At 40.3% G+C, this 17,188-nt stretch overlaps 1 protein-coding gene across 2 annotated transcripts; it reads left to right on the plus strand.

The window, feature by feature from the left end:
* The first annotated feature begins 7,013 nt into the window (after positions 1–7,013).
* atp7a (ATPase copper transporting alpha) lies at positions 7,014–17,188 on the plus strand. Of its 2 annotated transcripts, XM_020921957.2 has the most exons (23): positions 7,014–7,303; positions 7,869–8,019; positions 9,290–9,779; positions 10,019–10,780; positions 10,862–11,074; positions 11,188–11,351; positions 11,471–11,632; positions 11,732–11,808; positions 11,883–12,105; positions 12,207–12,440; positions 12,522–12,613; positions 12,699–12,826; positions 12,988–13,142; positions 13,225–13,359; positions 13,456–13,650; positions 13,781–13,963; positions 14,051–14,264; positions 14,336–14,482; positions 14,550–14,692; positions 14,981–15,184; positions 15,307–15,424; positions 15,500–15,602; positions 15,675–17,188. In XM_020921957.2, the coding sequence occupies exons 2-23, from the start codon at positions 7,900–7,902 to the stop codon at positions 15,943–15,945; spliced, it is 4,533 nt and encodes a 1,510-aa protein (XP_020777616.1). In that variant the 5' UTR covers positions 7,014–7,303; positions 7,869–7,899; the 3' UTR covers positions 15,946–17,188. The 2 variants fall into 2 exon arrangements, with proteins under 2 accessions (XP_020777616.1, XP_055015256.1); XM_055159281.1 differs by lacking the exons at positions 7,014–7,303; positions 7,869–8,019 and adding an exon at positions 8,175–9,164.

Genomic DNA, 17,188 nt, shown 5'->3' on the forward strand with positions numbered 1-17,188 from the left:
TCTGCTCCATGACTTGTTTCTGTGCCTCCGCTAGCTCCATGCGCTTCATCCTCTCCTCCAACATGGCATTCTGCAGCTCTGACAGCGTCTCGGTAAGAGATCTCTGGGATAGTGAACGAGCACTGGCTTGGGATCTGGCTGTACTGTGGTGAGAAGCTACTGAGCCTCGGCGTGACTGTATTCTCACAGGTAGTTGTGGCGAAGGTGATCTAAGCACAGTGAGCTCTGGGGCTGCTGCTCCATCCTCAGCTGTAGGTGCAGGCTGGGTAGATGGATCTGTAACTGTGGGATGATATCCAACTGCAAAGTCACTCAAGGGAAAACACAAACGGGAAGTGACATCATTAGTGACGTCAACAACGGACATTACAAAATAAAATAATCGTATACATTTAAAGACTTTCCGACACTCATGATGTCTGCACTACTGTCCTATAGTGACCTGCCACATGAGGGGACGCGCACACAACACACACACACACACACCTTCATCATCGTCATTAACCTGAGAACGCGCGGATCACGTTTCCTTCCGTAGACACTGCGCGGACACCGACGTGCTCCCGTGAGCCGCGTGTGGATCGTGTTTTCTCGCGTACGCTGCGTAAACACCAAGACTAAAACCGGGACTAACCCAGTCCAGGACTAAACCAGGACTAAACCAGGACTAAACCAGAACTAAAACCAGAACTAAAACCAGGTCTAAACCAGGTCTAAATCAGGACTAAACCAGGACTAAACCAAAAACTAAAAACAGAACTAAAACCAGGTCTAAACCAGGACTAAACCNAAACTGTGTTTGGAGCGTGTTGAAGCTAATTAGGCATTTCAGAAAAGATGACAGGGATATTCTTTATAAAGATACTCATGACCATATTTAATTATTCTGATCACAACACAGGCATTTGTGGTATGGGTTTAAATCAGGATACAGCATTAAAATCTTTAAAATTGTGAAAATCTCAAATATTTTTCTTAATATACACCCTTAAAGGTCCTATATAAAACAAAATTGAGCTTTTAATGTGAGCATTAAGCCATGTTAGAATGTTGTCACCTCTTCAAAAACATATCTGGAGTTTGTTTCATTCACACATGTTTGAGTGACCCTTTATTATTAGTCTGTCTACAGCTCCAAATCTCGAAATGCTTTGTTCCACGTTGTGATGTCATGAAGCAATAGTTTTCAAGTTAACAGCAACCTTTTACCTTTTGTTTACTAGAAATCGGAGATTTCAGGGCTAAAATTATCCAAATGATTGTAGTGAAGGTGTATGGAGTTTTAAAACACAGTGGAGCACTGTCTGTGTTACCACATGACATCACAAGGTAGAACAGAGTGTTTACTGTTCGAAAGAAAAACTAAATAAGCATTTGTGTTTTACACATGTGAATGAAACAAAACACAACTTCAGACATGTTTGTGAAGAGGAATTATAACAGATGAGAAAATAACAGTATGGGGGCCCTTTAATTAAACTAGCTATCTTAGAAAGAACACAAAAACCTGTACACTTTAAAGTAAAAAGAAAAAGCAGATTACTATCTGCTCACAACAAAAAGGTCCTAGGTTTGATCTCCAGACTAGAGAACCCCCATTCTCCCTGTGGTTTCCTTCTGGTGGTCTGGTTCCCCCATCATCTTAACATGCACTACAGGCTAATCCTGCTGCTACGTCCTCTTGTCCTTGAACCTCACACCAGATCAGGAGAAGGGCCCCAAGGCACTGCACTGCCCCCTGACTAAGACAGGTTACCCTGACAGCATTGAAAAACAGGTCAAATGCAAAGCACACATTTCCCTAGGAGGACAATCATGTATATGTTAACCTTACCCTGACGACCTTGTAGCAAATATGAAATTTATTAACAGTAAAATCTCCCATTTCATTCATTTTGATATGATGTCTATTGTTCTTCAGTAGGCCTGCAGCAATACATTTGGAAGTGTGATGATTGATACCGAAAGTATTTTGAAAAACAATGTTAAAGATCACCGATACCCAAATGTCAATTAATCAGCAACACATACATGTTGAACACCCCCAGCACGATGTCATGGCAAAATATCACTAGCTTATATGTTAACACGCAATTTGTTACAGACAATTTTGGAAAAGCAGACTGAACTCACTCAATAGTTCTAATTTGATAAATGCAATATTTCAGTTTGATTTTGTTAAATTAACATCTAAAAACAACAAAAAACCCAAATAAACATATTCCTTCCGTGTAAACAGTGCGCCATTTTGTTGAAATTTTGTAATTCTCTTTTTTTTTTTCAACATTTCCTCAGAAACTTCCACTTGACTGACACAATAGTTTTAATACAACAACACCAAACAAATAAAAAACATGAAAGAGTATCCACTTAAACTTAGACTAAACTTTGAAAAATCTCAGCTGTACACAAGAGGGAGTGTAGGGAGTCTTATCTGTTAAATAAGGGTGAGTTGTTGTACAGTTGTATGGAGTATGGTATGAATGTAGTTCTGTATCTCTCACTGTTTGAGCGGAGCTGTAGGAGCCTGTTGGAGAATGAGCTCGTCTGTCCCTCTATAGTCTGGTGCAGTGAGTGAGCAGGAGTGTTCATGACAGACAGCAGTTTGTCCAGTGTCCTCCTGTCCCTCACTGTGACAAATACCTCCAGCTCACAGCTGATCATGTGACCAATGCCCCTTTTACTGGTGTTGCTCCCCCCGCAGACCACAGCGAAGTACAGGGAGCTGGACACCACAAAAGATCTCCAGTAACTTGCTGAACACATTGAAAGACCTGAACTTTCCCAGGTAGTAGAGTCTCCTCGTGCTCTTCTTGTTCACAGCATCACAGTTGTCCCTCCAGTTCAGCCTGTTGTTCACATAAAAGCCAAGGTACATGTAGTCCACTATTTCCATGTCATGGCCCTGGATGGTGGTGGGCTCCACTGGTGTTCTATTTCTCCTGAAGCCAATCACCAGTCCCTTGGACTACTCCACGAAATATGCACTCAGTGTCATGTACTCCAGCTCCTGTCCATCTCTGATACACCTAACCACTGCAGAGTCATCAGAGAACTTCTGTAGATGGTAGGAACTGGAGCTGTATTGGAAATAAGATGTGTACAGAATGAACAGAAACAAAGACAGGACTGTACCATTAGGGGCTCCTACATTACTGACCACAGTATCAGACAGGATGGTCCCCAGTCACACGTATTCAGGCCAGCGTGACAGGTAGTCAGTAATCCAGGAGACAATGCTGGAGCTGACACCCATCCTGAGCAGCTTCTCACTCATCAGAAAGGGCTGGATTGAATTAAAGGCACTGGAGAAATTAAAAAACAAAAACAAAACAAAAACACTATCCTTCCAAAGCTCTTAACGCCGTCTCGCTACAGAAATGCAGAAATGGCACTGGCACAATGCAAAAGGTCTTCCATAGCACCGGTATCCTTTCAAGCTTCAGACTCAGTGTGAAGAGAAAGGTCTTGGTCTTGTCCAGGAGACTTGTTTTGGGGAACTTTCTCCAGCTGCCTTCTCACCTGCACAGGTGGCACTGGGCTGGCTTCCTCCGTGGGGGTAGGTGTGGGAGCATACGTGATGGGTTGATGAATGGCTGTCTGAGTGGTCTTTGGTGAGGTGTGGATTGGGCGTCTGGGAGGTGTAGAAACAGGGGTGCCAGGGGATGAGAAATGATTAAAATGCAAATTGAGTAGGTTTGACCTTTCTGGGTTATTGTCCTGCTGCTTTGTTTTGGTGTTGAAACCTGTAATGGCCTTCATCCCCTGCTACACTTCCCTGGTTTTATTCTATTGGAGTTTCCTTCCTCAGGTCTCCTGGCCCTGCCTGAGCTGGACCTTCAGTTGCCATTGCACCCTCGTCACCTCGTCCTTGTCACCAGAGCTGAAGACCCACTTCTTCTTATTGAGCAGATCCTTCAGCTGGCTGGTGATCCAGGGCTTTTTGTTTGGGTAGCAGCGGACAGTGCATATCTGGGGACGGCTGTATCTTCACATGAAACTAATAAAACTGCAATGCAAGACTGTTATCCATGGAATTACCTTAGATTATGTACATGCATTCCCAATGATGTGTAAATTACAGAGAGGTACTGACTGCTGTCCCTGGCGACATAACCGCAAATCCATTCCATAAACACAATGATCACTAAAATATTCATAACACAAGCACAAAATGGGGTCAGCCTCTCTCATGTCGCCCAAACTCCCTCTGCGAGTGCTAATTATGACAACAAATGACTCCTAAGATCACAGCGTCCCTTCTGCCTATAGGTCTACTCTTTCACACACGCCCAGACAAATTAGGGGTTTTGTACCACAGACACAGGAATTCTAATGGCGCGCGGTAAGGACTATTTGTATTGAGCCAGACGGAGCGGAGGGACTCATGATAAATTGCTCTAATAAAATGCAAACAAAGAGAAAGTGAGAGAGAGAGATGAGAGGCTACTTACAGCTCGGAGAGTTGAAGGTGCTGGAAGAGCTGCCATGACAGGGTGCTCAGAGGATTCTTTGACAAGTTGCTGTGAAAAAAGAACAGAAAAATACAGTTAAATGATGTTTAATGATAAGGTTTGGGAGTGTGTCTTGTTTGATGCTGCTCCAGTCCTGTTTCTGTGCTATATATTGATGTTATTTAGTCTCGGAAGATCAATTAGCAAATCAGTGTGTAGGTCACTCGTCAGGAGAGCGTAACCATACAGCCACGTTGTGTGATCAAATTCATGAGCTAGTTTTCTTGAGTTATAATTCAAAAGGAACCCCTGTACACTGTTATTCTTGCATTAAAAAGCGGAGATAAATAAAACTATTAAGAACATTCAGCTTGACAGGCAGACCTCACCAATCACAGGAGACTGGTCAAATGCACATAGCTAAGAAATTAGCACACGTTTCTGTAGGATACTTTGATATTGTTTACGGATTAAATTATTCCACAAATCAATGACTTTCCCCAAAAATAAGACCACTGGCTACAGGTCAAACATGCACTGGTGATCCTAGTCCCATCCCTGGACGCACGGAGCAGGCCCAACAAATGAAAGTGTGTTTCTTCGTGGAAGGATACAAATGATTAACTGTAGCAAACCCTGAGGGAATGGGAGCTGTTACAACTAAAATAAAGCAGATTTCTACATAATCTGATCTACACAGCACAGTTAATGACCCTCCAAGTGCAAGCCTGCATTAATAGATGAGAATAAGGCAAAGTGCTATTGACAAAGGCAGGGGAAACAGGCCTGGCTGGACAGTGCTGGAGGGCCTGGCCAACTCAATATAAGAAAGTTGACCGCTTCCAAGTCAAATAATTCAATTGACTTAAGGAACCCCCGAGGCTTAAGAAGCCACTAAATCCAATATGAGATGGCCAGAGACACACGAGTGATCTGACCAGAGCGGAGAATTGGTTTAACTATGAACATCAGACATCCGTCTATAGAGGAAGGGCCCTGTGAGAAGCTAACATACTGTTTGTCATAAAGCACGCCATCAAATCCACTTATGCAGCACATGTAGCATCCACTCTGTGCATTCAATAAGGCAGGAGAGCCAACACAATACTATAGAGCTCATGAACATTTAACAACATATGGCTTTGCATGGCTGTTGTAAATGTAGAGAGATCACGGTGCACCAGGGAATAGGCAGATCCTTATATGTGAATGCAAATGGAAACGTATTATAAAATATACATAAAGATAGGCATAAATGAATATATACAAGTAAGTGCATGATGTCTGCACTACTGTCCTATAGTGACCTGCCACATGAGGGGACGCGCACACAAACACACACACACACACACCTTCATCATCGTCATTAACCTGAGAACGCGCGGATCACGTTTCCTTCCGTAGACACTGCGCGGACACCGACGTGCTCCCGTGAGCCGCGTGTGGATCGTGTTTTCTCGCGTACGCTGCGTAAACACCAAGACTAAAACCGGGACTAACCCAGTCCAGGACTAAACCAGGACTAAACCAGGACTAAACCAGAACTAAAACCAGAACTAAAACCAGGTCTAAACCAGGTCTAAATCAGGACTAAACCAGGACTAAACCAGAACTAAAAACAGAACTAAAACCAGGTCTAAACCAGGACTAAACCAGGACTAAACCAGAACTAACACCAGGACTAAAACCAGGATTAATCCATTCCAGGACTAAACTAAGACTAAAGTAGGACTAAAGCAGGTGTAAACCAGGACTAAGGACTAAAACCAGTGATCTCATATATAAAGCATTTCTCTATCAATAATATTTTTAATATGGTTAAGGAAAGGACTTTTTATTGTCTTTAAGTAGACAAAAGTTATTATGTTCAGATTTCCTCGTCTTTGCTACTTTACAGCAAACAGTTTCTTATTCATGGAGACTTGGGCTAAACAGCCAATTTGAAGAGATTTGTTAAACAATAAATGACTTTATAAAGTCACTTTTTTTAATCTATATCAGTCTTTTGATCTGCCACAATAATGTAATAATGAATTTAAATGAAAATACCTCAAATTGAAAGCTTTTCTCAGCAATTTTTAGGTGAGATTAAAATGAGATTAATTAGATTAATTAATTACAGATCATAATTAATTAATCTCTCCATTTTTTCAATCGCATGACAGCACTAATATATATATATATATATATATATATATATATATATATATATATATATATATATATATATATATATATACTTTATGAGTTAGACAGGATATGGTTCCATATGTGTATGGTTCCATACGTTTACGGTCATAGGCCGTAGGCTGTATATGACCTAGATCTAATCTCTTTATAGGTTATCCTACAACTCAGGGCATTTACTTGTTTTCTGCAAGGTCAGGGGGACGAAAATGAATAAAATGCCCCTTCTATATGAATAGAAACACAATCATTTCAGAGGTACTTGTAATTATGCTCTTCTGAGGGAAACAATGCCTGAGAGATCGAGAAAAGGGCACCAGTTACCCAAAGTGGTTGCTATGGTTTCCCTTCCGATGCTCCGCCTCTACGTGACGCAGCATTGTGCACCCGTCAGTCACGTCGGCTTCACGTCGACGTGCAAAGACCAAACCAAACAGCAAAAAAAAAGACGAGAATTTATGATAATGGAAGGGAACCGATATCTTTATATGCTCCAGACTTCGTTGAAGACCACAGGATCCCACAATGTTCCCGTTTAGTTCTCTGTAATGTAGTGTTTAAAGTAGAATGTGGCTAGTTTGTTAGCTGTATTTAACAACAGTCTCTGTTGATCGACGCCAGAAGCTCAGAGATTTTCTAACTGGTTTCTTCCCTTTCAGCAGGTAAGAACCCTTGAGTGTTTGTGTTTATTCTACAAGAACAATTATTTTAAAAGAAAACGAACATAATCAGGATTCGCGCTTGAGTTCATCCTTCATGTTATGCCCTATGCAGGTAGCTCTAGTGGTAAAAAGTTTAACTGTACATACTATGTTTGTGCTAAAAAAAAATCGCTATAAACCTCCTTACCATGAGTCATCAATTACTTTTTGTTCTTGCATGTTTTGCTACTTATCCACAGCTTGTGTTAGTTTATTGTGCCAAGATGGTCACGACAAGATATATCGTATAGGTGAATTTGAAGTCTGTCAAGATTAAGACGAAAAATGTGTCTTTTTTTTAATACTCCAGTCTTAATGTTTCCGTGAGAAAGCCATCCATTACTGTAGTCTCTAAAACCTCCTATTACAATAGTCTCTAAAACCACCGATTACAATAGTATCTAAAACTACACATTACAATAGTCTCTAAAACCACGTATTACAATAGCCTCAATACAATAGGCCCAAAATATCTGTCTAGGCTTAAATCTTGTGGTGATTTTTATGTTTGTTGTTCTCTGAACAGACTTTGGAAACTTTTCTAATGGTAAACAACAATGACACAGAAAATCAGCATTGCATCCATCTCTATTGGAGTGGAAGGCATGACTTGTGGGTCCTGTGTCCAGTCCATTGAGCAACGCATTGGATCCTTTCCAGGAGTGATTCATATTAAGGTGAATGATTTTCCCACAAGTCTTGAGAGGTGCTGAACTTACACTTGCTAATGTGTGACATGATTTGAACTACTCCATGGTGCAACAACATGTTCCACTTTTTCTGCGGTCACATGAATAGAATGAGTTTCTCTACTTTATACTTTTAGTAAAGGATTTGTGTCCATTTTGCAAGAATGGATGATCATTAGAACTCCCTTGGGGGTAGATTTGTCTTAATTAAAAGTAAATAACATCATTGTTGTATAGGAGCTGGCAGCTGATGTGGCCTGCTGTCTCGCAGTTTGTGTGTTTATGCCCAAGGCATAGCTCAGATGGGGGAGATAATGTAATAATCCTAACTACTGTAGATAAACCTTTGCCATTTGCAAACGGAAGCATTGGCCAATAAACTCTCTGTGCTTACAGGAAATGTCAATCATGTCATGCAAAAATGTCCCTGGATTTTATAACTTTAATATGTATAGACCAGCACACTCAAACACAAAGCCCTTTCACCACATGTCGCATTAACCCTGTGATCTGTGCTCAGTCAAGTGATCTCTTTAGTGAGTCACATGGTTCCTTCCTGCTTCAACTAACTTCTCATTTTTTGTAAAAATTAGATTCACTCTCCACCCTTTAAAAGTAAACTAATAAATCCAAAATTTTGAATGGGAAAAGTGAAGGGGAAGATAATAGGATTTCAATCGATAAATTGAGGTTAACTTCACTAAAAATAGGAAAATCAAAGGAGATACTGGAAATGTTATAACCACTTGGATACATGTGATATGAGGGCACGGTTTAAAGACATTTACATTTGTTTTTATTTAATATGATTGTGACAAAAAATTATACATTTTCTGAATCTCAATTAAAATTAAGCCACCCTTTTGTAAAATAAAACCAATTAATTGATGTTTCTTCCCTGGAAACTCAAAATGATTGCTTACTTTTTGTTATGAAGAAATTTTGATCTGATGTTAGTTAGCAACACCTGAAATGTTTTATAATCTACTTCACTTTGCCCCCAGTTGCCCCCATTTAGGAATTTCGAACATTCCTATGACAAAACATTTCCTGTGACATAGTGTTGCAAAGGCTCTATTTGCCACAGTTTTAACAAAGTCATCCCATTGAAATCAATATACTGAGAAGTGGAAGTAAGTGCTTCATGAACATATGATTTTTTATTTATTTATTTTTATCAATGAGCAACTTATTACATGAATTGATTTTGATCTAAAATTACATGACAGCCATAAACATTTTCTTATTGCTTTTTTAGGTGTCTTTGGAGTTTAAAAATGCTGTCATCATCTTTGACCAAAACAAGCAAAGCCCTGATTCTCTTTCCTTGGCCATTGAAGATATGGGTTTTGAGTCAAATCTCCCAGAGTCCAATAAAGCCTCTCCTGTGGCCACAGACACTCAGCTTGTTCCTGCATCGGGGCTGTCTTCTGCTGCCCAACAGGAGACTCTAGACCGACTCACACACATTCAGGGTGTGCTAGAGGTCAGTCACAGCCCTGTACAGATGGGTTTCATGGTCACCTTTGTCACCGGCCTGACGTCTATACAACAGCTCAGTGAAGTAGTTGCCAGGGTAACGGCAACAGTCTCTCCCAAAGACAGCAGCCCCAGTTTGTCCCTGCCCCACCTTGCTGGAGCTGAGGCAACGCTGCTGAAACTGTGCATAGAAGGAATGACCTGCCACTCCTGCACCACCACCATTGAAGGGAAGATTGGAAAACTGAAGGGCGTTGAGAAAATTAAAGGTTTTCTTTTTTTCCCCTTTACCTCATGTGACTCTCAGTATTTATTTAGATTTTATGAATTGTAAATACCTCAGCCAGATTTGGTATTTAGTCATAATCCTTTATTTGTACTTGACTTTTTGAACTAATTACTTGGCATTTGTACAGTATGTGTAGTTTATTATTTTGAATAAAAAAATGTCATCCAGATGGTAAATAGTTCTGAAAGCACTATACCTTGTTTCTCTTGTTATCCACAGTTGCTTTAGATGCTAAAGAAGCTACCATTGTATACCTGCCATACCTCATCTCTATCCAGACCATCCTGGAGCAGATTTCTCATGCAGGATTTAAGGCGACTGTGAAGTCGAAGCCCCAACCACTGCAGCTGCTGAGTGAAATTGAGCGTTTTGTTGATTGCCAAAAGTCAGCTGTGTCTTCTCCTTCGGAAAGCACAGAAGAGAATGAAATCTTCATAGATACAGCACTCGTCACACTCAGGGTCAAAGGCATGCACTGCCACTCTTGTGTTGTCAATATCCAGGACAACATTTCTGTGCTGCCTGGTATCTCCTCTGTGGAGGTTTCACTAGAAAAAGAAAAGGCATCTATAGTTCATGACCCTTTGAAGATATCAGTATCTCAAATACAGCAGGCAATTGAAGCTCTACCGCCTGGTAACTTTAGGACTCAACTTTGGGACTCTCCTGGTGCTCTCAGCTCTCCTCCTCCTCAGTCTGTATCGACGATGCCTAGTTTGGGAGCCAACGCCAAATATGCTGTGCCCCAGCCATGTTTTAGCCAGCCTCTGTCTTCTATAGCAAATATTCATATTGAAGGTATGACCTGTAACTCCTGTGTCCAGTCCATTGAAGGCATGATTGGCCAAAGGAAAGGAGTCAGTTCAGCCAAGGTCTCTCTTTCGGAGCACCAAGGTGTCTTTGAGTATGATCCTCTAGTGACTACAGCAGAGGAAATCAAGGCCGCCATTGAAGACATGGGATTTGATGCCTTCTTACCTGGTGAGCTGGTTATATCATTGTAATTGTGTAATAAATATGAATATATTAAGCTAATTCAAATATACTCTTTGTAATTCACAGAAACAAACTCACTGCTGCTGGAATCCAATGTGAAAGTTTCAAAGTCACAGAGCCTTGCTCTTTTCAAAGATGCAAACAATGAGATACTCAGAGAAAACACTTCCAACACAGAGAATAATAAAGATGCTTATTCCAAATGTTACATCCAAATTGGAGGCATGACCTGTGCTTCGTGTGTAGCAAACATTGAACGTAACCTTAAGAATGAGCCTGGTAATTAAAATTAATGTACTCCTATAAATTCAATCAAATGGATGATGTGATGTAAATAGTACACAAAATTATAATACAAATCTATACTAAACCACTTGTCTGATTTCACCTAGGCATTCACTCAGTTCTTGTGGCGCTTATGGCCAGTAAAGCAGAGGTACGCTATAACTCTGAAGCCACTGACCCCATGAAGATTGCTGAGTCTATAAAAGAACTGGGCTTCACCGCCTCAGTCATGGAAAACTATGAAGGATCTGATGGAAACCTTGAACTTGTGGTGAGTCCCATATTATAGCTCTTTATTTATGTTTATTTTTACCCATCTATCTAAGGGTGGGTAAAAAATATGGCACTTTGATTATCTTATCTGGTGATTGGTTTTGTCTTGTCTTGTAGATCCGTGGAATGACGTGTGCCTCTTGTGTTCACAAAATTGAATCCAGCCTCATGAAGGAGAAAGGAATTATATATGCTTCTGTTGCCTTGGCAACAAATAAAGCACATATTAAATATGATGCTGAAATCATGGGTCCACGGGACATAATTAAACATATAGAGGTTAGATTATGTTGCTTTCTATGATTTTGGACAATCGTTTTAAATGACTTTTTTTAGTCATAAAGTGTTAAAACATTGGAAACATGTATTTATTCACAGAATCTTGGATTTGAAGCATCTTTGGTTAAAAAGGACCGCACAGCAAGTCATTTAGACCACAGCAAAGAGATAAAACAGTAAGGAGTCTGCCTTTTCCATCATGTGTGCTTTGTCTGTTTTGTGATTATTCTAATCGTTTGGCCTTTTTTAGATGGAGAAAGTCCTTTATTGTCAGTTTGTTTTTCTGCGTGCCTGTCATGGGCATGATGATTTACATGATTGTCATGGATCACCAGATGAATATTTCTCACCATCACAACTTCAGTACCGAGGACCGCAACCGCTACCACTCCACAATGTTTCTGGAGAGACAGTTAATTTCAGGACTCTCCATCATGAACCTGCTGTCCTTCCTCTCCTGTGTGCCTGTCCAGGTAAACTTTACATGCTTTAAAAAACAATTGGAAATTATATTCATCTGTCTAATATGTTGCTGAACAGGGGACATAACTTTAACCTTTCTTCCCCTTTTCAGTTTATTGGTGGCCGTTACTTCTATATCCAAGCATATAAAGCTGTCAAACACAAGTCTGCCAACATGGACGTGCTGATAGTTCTGGCCACCACCATTGCCTTTACCTACTCAGTGGTCATTTTAATAGTAGCCATTGTGGAAAAAGCAAAAATCAACCCCATCACCTTCTTTGATACTCCACCGATGCTCTTTGTCTTCATCTCTCTTGGACGATGGTTGGAGCAAATAGCAAAGGTTTGAGTAAATTTATGTAATTACTTGAAGAAACTGCATATCAGTGCTTTTAAAATAACCTTTTTGCAATTGTACTTTTAGAGCAAGACATCTGAAGCTTTGTCCAAATTAATGTCACTACAAGCTACAGAGGCCACAGTGGTTACTCTCAGCAGTGACATGTCCATTCTCAAGTACTACTCAGTCTTCATACTGAAATTGCTGGTGTTTTTTTGTTTTTTTCAGTCCATATTTTCATTTTTTCATTTATCTGTTTAGTGAAGAGCAGGTGGATGTTGAACTAGTGCAGAGAGGCGATGTAGTTAAAGTTGTGCCTGGAGGAAAATTTCCTGTTGATGGCAGAGTTATTGAGGGTCACTCCATGGCTGATGAATCTCTCATCACAGGTTTGTCTCAACAGCGGCCAGAGTACTCTACATTTACACATAGTTTAGCTTTCTGCACTTTCAGTGTTATCAGACATGATAGATGACATCTTTTTTACAGTATATGCATAATGTTTTTGCTTCTCTTGGTAGTTGCGTTTACTGACAGTTGTTTTGCACAGGGGAAGCCATGCCAGTAACTAAGAAGCCTGGGAGCACAGTGATTGCAGGGTCCATTAACCAGAATGGCTCTCTGCTTGTGAGTGCTACACATGTTGGCATGGACACAACTCTGTCTCAAATTGTGAAACTGGTGGAGGAGGCTCAGACATCTAAGGTTAATGAACTATGAGCAATTCACCTTGTCTACCTAAGATGATTTATTCTGATCTGTGTACATCTTCTATATTTGCTTTTAGGCTCCAATTCAGCAGTACGCCGATAAGATTAGTGGATACTTTGTGCCATTTATTGTTTGTATATCAGTTCTTACCCTGGTGGCATGGATCATTGTTGGGTTTTTGAACTTCTCCCTGGTTGAAAAATACTTTCCTGTAAGTTATTATTATTATATTTTAATATATTACCAACACAAAATACTGTTTTTAAAGTATGAAGCTGAACTTAACTCTTAACTTTTATATATTTAGGGTTATGACAAGAGCATTTCAAGGGCTGAAGCGGTAATTCGCTTTGCCTTCCAGGCCTCGATAACAGTGTTATGCATTGCTTGTCCCTGTTCTCTTGGCTTGGCAACCCCAACAGCTGTTATGGTGGGAACAGGAGTTGGAGCTCAAAATGGCATCCTGATAAAGGGAGGAGAGCCACTTGAGATGGCACATAAGGTTTGTTAATGAAGATTCTCACACCTCTTTGATGCTATGCAGTGTTGCACTGTAAACCTACATCTTTAAAATACACATTAAATTGTTCCTGTGTATAATATTTTACTCAGCTTTTAATTCATATTCACAGATTCAGTCAGTTGTATTTGACAAAACGGGTACAATTACATATGGTGCTCCTAAAGTTATTCAGATGAAAATGGTCGTTGAAGGAAACAAGATGCCCAGGTCTCGCCTCCTGGCTATTGTGGGAACAGCAGAGAACAATAGTGAACATCCACTGGGTGCAGCCATCACTAAATACTGCAAACAGGTTTTTTGTGTCTTGATGCCAACAGGATTTACTCATATGCAGTATTAAACAAAGATATTTTATAGATCTCTGTTTTTGTCTCTGTAGGAGCTTGGCACAGAGTCTCTTGGTACTTGCACTGATTTTCAGGCCGTGCCAGGCTGCGGCATTCGATGTCAAGTAAGTAACACAGAGACACTGTTGAAGCAGGCGGACAGCGACAGTGAAGACAACAACCAACGCAACAGTGTCTTGGTTCAGATTAGTGACACCCGGACCTCATCCTGCTCCCACCCGCTCATCATGGACCCTCAGCCTCTCAGTATGTGGCCTCTGTTTAAAGAGAAAAAAAAGAGGAAACATTGCATATTTAATTCCTCCTATGTTTAATAGGTCTGATTCAGACATCCACTTACGTAGTTTTGATTGGAAACCGAGAGTGGATGAGGAGAAACTGTCTGCAAGTCAGTCCTGAAGTGGACAATGCAATGACAGAGCATGAGCGCAGAGGACGTACTGCTGTACTAGTCGCTGTCGATGGTAAGTAAATCATTCAACTCAAAATATTTTAGTATTTACAGTGTTTAACATTTTTATTTGTGCATAGATCTTTTGTGTGCGATGATAGCTATTGCTGACACGGTGAAGCCAGAGGCAGAGCTGGCAGTGTACACTTTGACCAACATGGGGCTGGAAGTAGTCCTTATGACCGGAGACAACAGCAAGACCGCACGGGCTATAGCTGCCCAGGTATTCACTCCACACAGTATTAACATTGTGAAATGATTTGATGTTACTAAAAACTGAATGCATCCACCCCTTTTGAAGAACCTGAATAGAAGTATACTGGGGTTGTACTTGTGTGGACTACTTTACATTCTATTATTATTTAGTTATTTAGTTAATTTTATTAGTCTCTCATAGAAGAAATATCTTCTTCTCAAACATCACCCTTATACACCATCAAAACACCAAACAGCGCAATTATAGAGAAACATACAAATCATTCATTTCTCCATTATTCATCCCTGTTTTCAGGTGGGCATCAGGAAGGTCTTTGCTGAAGTTCTTCCATCACACAAAGTGGCCAAAGTGGAGCAGCTGCAGCAGGCAGGAAAGAGGGTAGCCATGGTGGGAGATGGCGTCAATGATTCACCAGCTTTGGCCATGGCAGATGTGGGGATTGCCATAGGAACAGGGACAGATGTTGCCATAGAGGCAGCAGATGTGGTGTTGATAAGAGTGAGTCTACAAAAGCTTGTTTTTTATGCACTTAATTTAGTTCTATGGAATTGATTGTATTTTAAAAAGTATATATTTGCCAATCTCTGTTTGGAATTAACCAATATTTCTGTTGTTCACAGAATGACTTGTTGGATGTCGTTGGCAGCATCGATCTGTCTAAAAAGACTGTCAAGAGAATAAGAATTAATTTTGTTTTTGCACTCATTTACAACTTGGTTGGCATACCTATTGCTGCTGGTAAGAGCTCTGAGACTGAGTGTCATGACATTAGTTTAATGCAATGAGATTATAATAGTAACTTTCTTTTGTTAGGTATGTTTCTTCCCATTGGTTTGGTGCTTCAGCCTTGGATGGGCTCTGCTGCCATGGCATTGTCATCTGTCTCTGTTGTCTTGTCATCTCTTTTACTCAAATGGTAACATATTTTCCAGCTTTGTTTTCCTTTCAAATACAATGTTTTTTCTAACATTTGAAACTCCGTTTCAAGCTATAACAAGCCCAGTGCTGAGAAGTTGGAGGCTCGCTTTGGAAAGAGCCGTCAACAGGGCAGCCTGTCTGATGTCAGTGTTCACATTGGCATAGGTGAACTGCGAAGATCCTCTCCAAAACTCAGTCTGCTGGATCGCATCGTCAACTACAGTCGTGCCTCGATCAACTCACTGCGATCAGACAAACACTCGCTCAACAGCCTAGTCCTGGAACCCGATAAACATTCGCTGTTGGTGGGGGATGCGGCAACTGAGGAGGAGATTTGCTGAGCCAACATTTGACTCAAGCAAGTATGAACTAATTTGAGTAAACATAAGGAAATCACAAGCAGCCTTAGACCACACTGTAATCTGCAATAGGCTTGGTGTGTGCACTGTGCTCCACTATTGACTGAAGGAAAGCCTGTGTGCCTACTGTTTTTCTTTTTCCCCACCCAGCAGAACAGTTTCCTTCATAAACTCATTATCGTGTTGTGGTAACCATGACAAAGGTGTCTATTTCTAATGCACTGTGTGGCTCAGGTCTATCACTGTAGACCAGAAGTATCTAACATCAATCCAAAGACATTTTAGATGTGACACTACAGATTCATATTTTAATCAATGTTCCTGAATGGGAAAAATATTGATGTATAATTTCACAGTATTTATATTATTTATCTTTTTTTGCTCTTGTAAACTTTGTTAAAAAAAGGAAGGATACATTGTGTGAAACAAGTGGACAGAACTGTAAATATCAAACTTCACAAGTGCCACTTGAAATGCTACTTTGGCAAAGTCCAGTACATTCCAAAGATAGCACTGAGCACATGTTGCGCCTGAACAAAGTCGGCTTTTCAGAGCTGAGATTTCAAGGTAAACATGTTGGAGGTCAAAAAACACAAAAGAAAGCTGGTAGTTGACTAAAACCAAGTATATGAAGCAACATTTTGGCCACATGAACCGTCCATTTTAAATATGTTAAACTGTGTCGCACATTTATTGAACATATGAGATAGTTACTTTCAGATGGTGACAAAGGCCAAAAATATATATTGATGTGTCAGACACATGTAAGATAATGCTAAGTTTGTGTGTTTTCACTGCTGCCACTGTCAGCTTTTTCAGCTTTGCACTTAAAAGACCTTCAAGCTCAGATGACACAGTGGGACCAGCTTTATGGACACACATGTGCCCCTGTCTTTTCCAAACAAGTTACTGAGATGAGAAATCATGGTTTGGGATTGTCTAAATCTGCTTTTTTTTTTTTTTTTTTTTTTTTTTTAAAAGGCTGTGGTTGCTGTTCAGTGTTGCTTTATTTCTCTTCTCTAGGACAACTGTTCAGAAATCTTAAACTATTTACTCAAATAGTGTTTGATTTCTTTGTGGCAATCAAAGGCATTTTGCTGCCTTTTTGTATGTATATTGTTGTCATTATTGTCAGTTCTATGTCTCTGTGCATTGTTTCAAAAGGATTTGGATTTGTGTGGAGTGCAAGTTGATGTGCCTTGGCATTAAATGCTTTTTAATCAGG

This window comes from Boleophthalmus pectinirostris, unplaced genomic scaffold, assembly GCF_026225935.1.
Source record: "Boleophthalmus pectinirostris isolate CB_2022bp ecotype Guang Dong unplaced genomic scaffold, ASM2622593v1 HiC_scaffold_23, whole genome shotgun sequence".
Classification (NCBI taxonomy): domain Eukaryota; kingdom Metazoa; phylum Chordata; class Actinopteri; order Gobiiformes; family Gobiidae; genus Boleophthalmus; species Boleophthalmus pectinirostris.